This window comes from Bactrocera tryoni, chromosome 2 (genome assembly GCF_016617805.1).
Source record: "Bactrocera tryoni isolate S06 chromosome 2, CSIRO_BtryS06_freeze2, whole genome shotgun sequence".
Classification (NCBI taxonomy): domain Eukaryota; kingdom Metazoa; phylum Arthropoda; class Insecta; order Diptera; family Tephritidae; genus Bactrocera; species Bactrocera tryoni.
The window spans coordinates 82,939,624-82,948,003 of record NC_052500.1 but is presented as its reverse complement, the minus strand read 5'-3'; the positions used below and the strand labels follow the sequence as shown (position 1 = coordinate 82,948,003).

Here is an 8,380-nt window from a genome sequence, read left to right as displayed (position 1 = left end):
GTTCGTTGGAGCGAAGATACGCGGCTAAATGAAATTCTGAGTGAAACTCGGTAAATCCGCGACAGAGACGTTTGATATGATCAAGCAGGCTTACCCAGATGTTGCTATAGCAAGAAGTGGTGTGTTTCGGTGGCACCAGGCCTTTTGGAGGGCCGGGAAGAAGTCGCATATGAATGAACAAATCCAAAGTGAAAACGATACTCATTGTCTTTTATTGACATCAAAGGCATCGTCCACCATGAATTGGTTCCTCCTGGAGTCAAGCGAAGGGTCAATCGAGTTCGACAAGACATCGCAGCCGATTGGAAGTGGCACCACGATAACGCCCCGGTTCACACCTCTTTTCTTGTGAACAGCTACCTAACCAAGGCCGGCATTCCAACGCTTCCGCAGCCGCCCTACAGCTCATATGTGGACCTTGACAACTCGTCATTGTAGAACTACAAACGCTTTGAACAGATCCTTCACAGCAGAGGTATGGCCGCAAGTGGACTCACTTGTGCCCACCGTTGGTAGCGGCCACTTCTCCAATCGACGTTTGAACTGATATCCCAACCCGCTTTTTATCCATGTTCTCCTCCATGTTGAGTTTTATTTTCAGGGAACTTTTAACCTAGCGTTTTATATCTAACACCAGGAACCTCATTAGCAATGGCAGAGGTAGCTATACATTCTCCTCCCCCAGTTTCATATGCAAATCAAAGTTACCAGGACGCGAAGCTGAACTATATATCTCTGCATTAGCTAGACATCACTTGCCCTAGGCCAGTTATTAGTTGCTAAACCTAGACAGACAGCATCCGCGTGGAGAATGTAGCGGAGAAAATTTCCGCCGATGTTGATTATTTGTTCAAACTATAATATTTTGTACACCATTAAAATGATGCCCAACTTTTGAGACTGGTAGCACAACCCTAATGCTAAAGATTTGTGTAGAACAACTAACTTATAGGATACCAAAACAAACTTCGAATACAGATTCTTTCTGGTGACTTACAAGAACTCACAACAAAGTTCAAGCAATCCGCGCAAAGATCTTAGATCTTATTGAAGTTCTTCAAAGACACAACCACGTTCATTCATATAAAACAATACAACAAACAACGCAGCATATCGACAGCGAGGGCAGAGTCACCTAATTAAACACCGGCGACAAAGGTGCAAGCGCCGATAAGTTGCCAAGAAAGTATCTGGCTGTACACAAAATCAATCACGACTGCAATATGCCTGCCAGTACATAGCTGCGGCTTGACACACTGATAAAGACATTGAGAAGCAAAGATAAAAACTACAAAACAAAATAAGAAAACAAGAAAACAAGCATATTAATCACGAGTCGATGTCGTAGTGGAGTGGAGACGCAATCAGCCACATGCAATGGAAGGCAATGATGATACGTCGCGGAACGCTATTCTACATATTGAAATAAAATTTCGGTTGGAATAAAATGATTGCAAAAACAGTAATAGGCGAAACGCGCTCTCAGCCGGAGCGCAAACAGGGCAATATTTTAGATTTTGCGCAAATTACAAAAATTAGTTGAAACAAAATCAGATGTTTTTAGATAAATACCAAAAGCTACGCAAAAATTCAAATGACACGTCGCGGCAAATTCGTAGTGAATAAGGTAAGCAATGCTAGAATACATTTCATTAGGGACACACCGGCACCGCAGAGCGCGGCGCCGCAACACTGCCACAATGTGAGCAGCTGCACACCTGCGCAAGTGGGTTGCGGACGGCCCGCTCCGCCACCCACGCTCACACTCACACAGAAGCTCGAATTCGTATTGACGCTCGTTAATCGGCTGCTAATCGGCTTCGTAACAGTTTACTTGTGCTGGATGAGTCTGCGTTTGGACAGCAAGGATATTCCATGGCATGCGGTGTTTTGCACACTGGGCGTAAGTAAAGCGAACAATAATTAGTTCACAGGAGGAATTAGGAATAAAATTCAAATATTTACCGTTTTCAGTTTCTCTGCTTGATGTCCGAAGGTCTGATGGCCTACTATCGTGGCAACGCTTGCACCCAGGTGTGTCATCGGCCGGAGAAGGCACGTTTGCATTGGGTGTTACAGTTGTGCGGCTCCATAATCGGTCTCATTGGCATTGTGATTAAAATGTGTTTGGAGGAGGTTCACTTTCACACGCGTCATGGCATCATAGGTGTGTGTGTGTGTGCTATCATGTATAATTATGTTTATTTGTTTGGTGGTATAAATACAATATTTACCTTTGCAGGTCTGGCTACCATGGTTATTTTATTTATCAGCTTGTTAAGCGGTCTCAGCTCACTTTATGCCGCCGAACTGAAGGGACGCCTACAACCACGCTTTAATAAAACATTGCACAATATTATTGGCTTGATTACGTTTACATTGGCTATGCTGAGCATGTATTACTCGTTCGAGACGCAACTATTTAACGATTACTCGTTAGACGCTTCAACTTATATGGACTTCCGTTTTCTCTTGGAGATTACCACAATTATTATATTTGTGTTGACCGCTTATGGCCCTATGTGGTGCTTATTTTATAGTCGTTTGTAAAGTAAGCGGAGAGTTATTTAGTGAATAATAACGTTGAACTTTAGAAAACAATATACAAAATATACGATTTTAACTTCATAATATTAAACTAAAATAGATTTCTTTATCTCATAGTTCTTAAAATAAACTATAAATATGTTATAGCTTATGCGGTTACAGTCGAGTTTACAACAGCGCGCCAGTCGTTCTTCTTTTTCGCTGTTTGGCGCCAATCGGAGATTCCAAATGTAGCCCAGTCCTTCGCCATCTGGTCTTTCCAACGGAGTGGAGGTCTTCCTCTTCCTCAGCTTTCCCCGGCGGGTACTGCATAGTATACTTTCAGAGCTGGAGCATTCATTCGGACTAGCCAGCGTAGCCGCCCTCTGTTAATTTGCTGAACTACAAGGTGCTTTCCAAAGTAAACAGGACTCTAGCGCCCCCTGGTGGCGTCATCTATATGTCGACTGGTGCGTTAGAATCAAGTAAGTGTCAGTATGTTTGTGTTATCGGTGCGAAAATGAGCTTCGAACAAAGAGCCAAGATTAAATTTTGATTTAAAATTGGTAAAACTTTTACCGAAACGTTTCAATTGATGAAACAAGTTTATGGCGAATATTGCCTATCCCGTAGCAGAGTGCACGAGTGGTTTTAACGGTTTCAAAGTGGTCGTGAGAACATAAATCGACGATCAACATGTGGGCCAATCAAAATCCGTGATCACCGGAATTCCATCGAAACTGTGCATGAATTCATCAAAAATCAGCCGAAATCATCATTGAAATTCATGGAAATGGAATTAAACTCTCCAAAACATCGACCGAACATTAGGGTTTACGAAAGCTGTGTGCACGATTTGTTGGTTTGGTTTTGGACCGTGCAAAAAGCTGTATTGAAGTGGAAGGAGCCTATTTTGAATAAAATAAATTGATTCCCGATTCTAAGGGAGCTTTGGGTGTTCCGCAACGTCAGCTTACACAGCGGTATTAGCTTTCCGGGGATACCAAATTCACACATAGCGACAGCTCCTTTTCGTGCTGTTAAAAGCAGCTTTAAAATCGGCGAAGAAGTGGTGTGTGTCCTCATTCATGTGCTTTTCCAATATTTAGCGCATGGGCAATATATGGTCAGTTGTTGATTTTCCAGCCCTGTCACACTGATAAGGTCCAATCAGTTTGTTGACCTAGGGCTTAAATCTTTCACACAGTACGCTCGATGGAAACTTATATGAGAAGTTAAGGAGGCTTATCCCACGGTAGTTGGCACAGTTTGTGGGGTTTCCCTTTTTGTGAATTGGGAAGAGCAAGGTTGTGAATACAGCTTTTAGACGTCGAACCTTCCTTGTTTGTTGACGTGCGTTTTATGCTGCACAGAGGCGGGTGTGTATCTTCGCTGCGACAAGACTCGGAGCGTATGCACGTCTAAAGCACTGCGGACGTGTCTTTCGTCTATCATAACATGATCGATCTGGTTGGTGGCTTTTCGATCTGTAGACAATCAGGTAGCTTGATGCATTGAGTTCTACAGATAACCATATTTCGAGCAACCTCAACCCATTTGGGGATGTTTAGACTCAGTCAGCAAAATTTCTTCGAATCGGCTGAAGAAATCAGCTTTAAATTTTAACTTTAGCTACCTACTGAGACATATTTGTCAGAAAGAGGCCAAAGAAATAAGAATTTAAATATGATTTCAATCATTCATTTTGTTTTTACTAAATGAGATGAGATGTTACCACAAACTCTATTTCTTGCTGCCGGCAGTTATCAAGAATGCATTTTATGGACTGAAGCAACCTTCGGTATCTATGGAAACAAAAACAGTTTCTGAAGAGGAGCAAAACTTAAAAAGTATATTCCTAGGATTAGTAGATTGTATCGACTTTTTATATTCGAAAAACTTTCCACGGTCTGTTAATTTTATTTTAATATTTGCAACTCCTTGCAGTTTGTTTCGTCCAGTTTCGGTATTTTATTCCACGGGCCCAACACAACACAGGGTTTGTCCGGAAAGTAATATGTAGGACTGAGTCGATTTAAACAAATTTATTGAACCAATCGTTACAATTATTTAAAAACTCAAAATAGGCTGCTGCTTCGATGCAGCGCTCCCAGCGCGATTTCTATCAGTCCTATTACTTTTCTGACAAACCCTGTAAAACAATATTTTTTCATTTCCGATTTGGTATAATTTTAAACACCAACAGACTCCTTTTTTCGGTGGTCCATTCGCCGATCATAAAAGCACGTTAATTTCTATAAATGCACATTTTTTATTTTTTTTATTAAATAAATTTCCTCTTCAAAAACACCACGAAAAATATCCTTCTCATTCTCTAGAAATGAAAACAAAGTTTATTTTTTATTTTGCATTTAGCTTTGTGCAGTTTTATTTAATTTGCATATTATTTAATAAAAGAAGGTGTGTACAATAGTTGTCACGAATAATACTTTTTGCATGCCGCAAGATAAATTAATATGAATTCTCATCAAATACGCTGCAATATAAATAAATAAATATCACGTATGTATTAAATAAAGTTTGTAAAAAAATTTCGTAAATTCAATTGATTTCGGACTTAAGTGGTGAAATTTCATAAATATTATACTTTAAATGAAATTAATGCATGTTTGTTTGTGTTGTATATATGTAAATGTGCTGTGATGTCATGGATTTACGAAAATGGACTACATTTTCAGTTGAAATATTAAGTGATTTCAGGAGTATATATAAGTGTTGTATATAAAGCACTCGAAGGCATTTTAGTCATCACTAGTCTAAAACTGATGTGTTTCAAAAAACGGTACAGTTAAAAATTAACTGGCTTGCTAGTTTAGCTTAATGGTCTAACAAAGCTTATTGAATATATATTTTTTAGATTTTTTTAGAGTTGGTTATAGTGTTGTATTTGGCAAAACATTATTATTATTTCGCATAGTTTCAAGATGTTAAGTACAGATAAGTTAATTGCAATGGAAAATGTTCAAAATTAAGTACTTTAAAAATAAAATTTTTTTCAGACTTATTCAATTGTGAATGAACAATTAAAAATTAAGTAATTGAGAATGAACAATAAATTCATTATTTTATTTTGAATGAATGACAAAATTGTGGAAAATTAACGCTAATGCAGATATAGACCAACTTTTAATTATTAAAGAGCGCATAATTACGCGCAGATATATTTCGTACGACTTATTTAATAAAATCTCGCAAGTACAACACAACAACCATACTATTTCTGCTTTTTCATATAAATTATATTTCATATGCGCTTAATTCGCATTTTACATTTTGGTGGTGCGTCTGATAGCAAATGACATGGAAATCGCTTCAATGTAACGACGCAGCGATGGTGCACCAACGCCGCCCTCGGACGCGCCATAGACACGACCACGCATGCCGCTATCGCCAACATCACCAACGACTCCAGCCTTTGCACCGCAACATTGCGGCTCATTGCAATAGCGACATGTCTTCGTTGAGAAATAGCTGTTTTCACACTCGTCATCCTCCTCTTCCATGGCGTCGGTGATCTCATAATCCTCAGCAAAAACCTTAGCGCGCTGCTCATAACGTAAGTATAAGGTCAAGCAGATGAAGAGCACAAAGAGTAGGGCACAAATGGCGCCGCTTGCAATACTCGCCTCTTCCAGCATTGGACGTGGTCGTTTCGGCAAGAAGGATGCATCGTACTCCTTGTACTCGCAGCGTGGCCCCATAAAGCCATTTGCGCACTCGCAATTATACATAACCGAGTCGCCCAGCTTAACCGAGAAGCAGGTTGCATCATTTAAGCAATACCAAGCGTCGTAGTTCACCGGACATTTGTAAGTTGGGAAGGTGATGTTGGGTCTCGGTGTCGTTGTGGTAGTGGTAGTCGGCTCCGTAGTAGTGGTGGTGGTGGTAGTAGATGTTGTAACGGATGTTGTCGACTGTTGTGGCGAAAGCGAAGAGGCGGCCGAGGAGAGCGTGCGTGGCTTGGGTATGGAACGACTAGAGCATGCATTAGCCGTTGTCGGCTGCTTCAAAAGGCAAGCGAGCACTAGAGTCAACGAGCAGACGCCAAAGAGTAGCGTGCATTTGCGCTTGAGCAAAGACATGATGTTCAGAATTAGCGTTTAGTTTACTTATAGAAATAAAGTTACTTAATTAAGAGAATGTGTTCAATACTTGAGTGAGTGAGTGAATAAGTGTAGGATGTGTGAGTTGAAAACTTGTATCAGTTTTGGTTTTCGGTTCACAAAATACTGTTTGTTGGAATGGAAATTATTCAAAGTGGAATTCAGGTGATGTTATGCATTTAATTATTTAAAAACATGGACGTGAAAACTTAAATAAGTTTCGATAACTTTCTTATAGTTTTATGCTTCGTTTACTTAAAATTCAAGATCTTTGATTTCAGTTACTTTTTCGAGGTTATTATTACAGTTATTACAGAAATTTACATGCCCACAAATAATACAAAATTTTTGTTAGCGACTTTCACAGCTTTTTTCACTTCTGTTACAATTATATTTTTGGTTTAATATTCTACACTTTATGATGTGAGTGGTGTAACTAGAACGTATGACTTTAATAAACAGTTAAATCAAGTTGCTAAATTACTAACTTGCTATCACAATTGTCGGACATGTACGCACATATAACGTTATAACGGTATTTTCACACACTTTTGATACAATTAATCGGACTTAACTACGCACACAGTTGTGTTTACAAGAACACCTTATACTTATATTAATTATATTTAATAAATATTGTAAAAACAGGCAAATTTCGATGTTGAAAAGTGTTAAAAAATCAGTTAGTCCTTGTTGTTTTTGTGGTATACCTGCGAAAATAAGATTAAACGAATTACATTTTTTAAGCTATCTGTAACAAGTATAGTTCAAACTAAGTGGAAAGCTTATATTTAAAAACAATAGAAGAAACTGGAAACTACATTAAATTTTACACCAAAAAGTTAAAAACTCAAAATTTTTAATTAATACAAAAATTTTAATTTTATTTTTTTGCTTAAGTTTTTAATAAATAAAAAATATTGAAATTCTCTTTTACGGTATTGTTTATCAAGCGTTTCTTATTTCAACTTAAAAAATTTTGCTTAAATTTTTAGGCAATAAAAAAAATATTGAAATTTTCTTTTACAAATTGTTTCTTATACAAGATTCAATTTTTTTTTATTAAGAATTTAGGCAAAAATTTGTATGCTGACAAAGCAACAGCTTGTGTACTACTTTCCGAACCATGTATCAAGAATACGTTGTCCGGAGAAATATTTTAACTTTGAAGGGACATGTCTCTTAAACTATTTCAGCTTTACTTTCAGCCTGAGGCATGCAAATTTTTTTGGCGTTTTACACCATCAAGTCTTCCAACTCCACTACTCTTTTTGAATTTAGCAAATATGTATGTATGTATGTACTGAAGAATAGTATGTGCTTTTATTTTAATATTGCCGGTTTCGCGAGTACTTTTGTTCTCTAGCCAATGTTTGACCAGAGCCTGTAAATCTTCATCTCAATCTCTGAAAGTATTCGACGCGGTACCCGCCGTTAGAAGCCGTTGGAAAGACTAGGTGGAGAAGTAATCTCCAATTGGCGCTAAACTGCAAAAAAGAAGAACGACTGTCCCGCTGTTGTAAACTGGGCTATAACTGCGTAAGCGATGTCTACGCCAATAAAGAAGAAGTAGAAGGAGGCTAAACGATAAACAATTAAATAAGAGTGTCATCGTGAAGGATGTGTGCGGTTCAATGGAAGCAAAATAGGTGCCGCGGGAACAAGTAGCGTTGGTTACCTTGTTTCATCGAAGGGATTATGTATAGAATAGATTACTATTGCATGCAAAA

At 38.4% G+C, this 8,380-nt stretch overlaps 2 protein-coding genes across 2 annotated transcripts; one reads left to right on the top strand and one right to left on the bottom strand.

Annotated features, from left to right (window-relative positions):
• Positions 1–626: 626 nt before the first annotated feature.
• Positions 627–2,603, top strand: LOC120768479 (cytochrome b561 domain-containing protein 2-like). The gene is made up of 3 exons (XM_040095192.1): positions 627–1,903; positions 1,975–2,167; positions 2,243–2,603. Exons 1-3 carry the CDS (start codon positions 1,595–1,597, stop codon positions 2,548–2,550), a joined length of 810 nt encoding a protein of 269 aa, XP_039951126.1. The 5' UTR covers positions 627–1,594; the 3' UTR covers positions 2,551–2,603.
• Positions 2,604–5,177: 2,574 nt separating this feature from the next.
• On the bottom strand, positions 5,178–7,334 carry LOC120767465 (protein spitz). Its single transcript, XM_040093553.1, has one exon. It carries the CDS (start codon positions 6,627–6,629, stop codon positions 5,814–5,816), a length of 816 nt encoding a protein of 271 aa, XP_039949487.1. The 5' UTR covers positions 6,630–7,334; the 3' UTR covers positions 5,178–5,813.
• Positions 7,335–8,380: the final 1,046 nt, after the last annotated feature.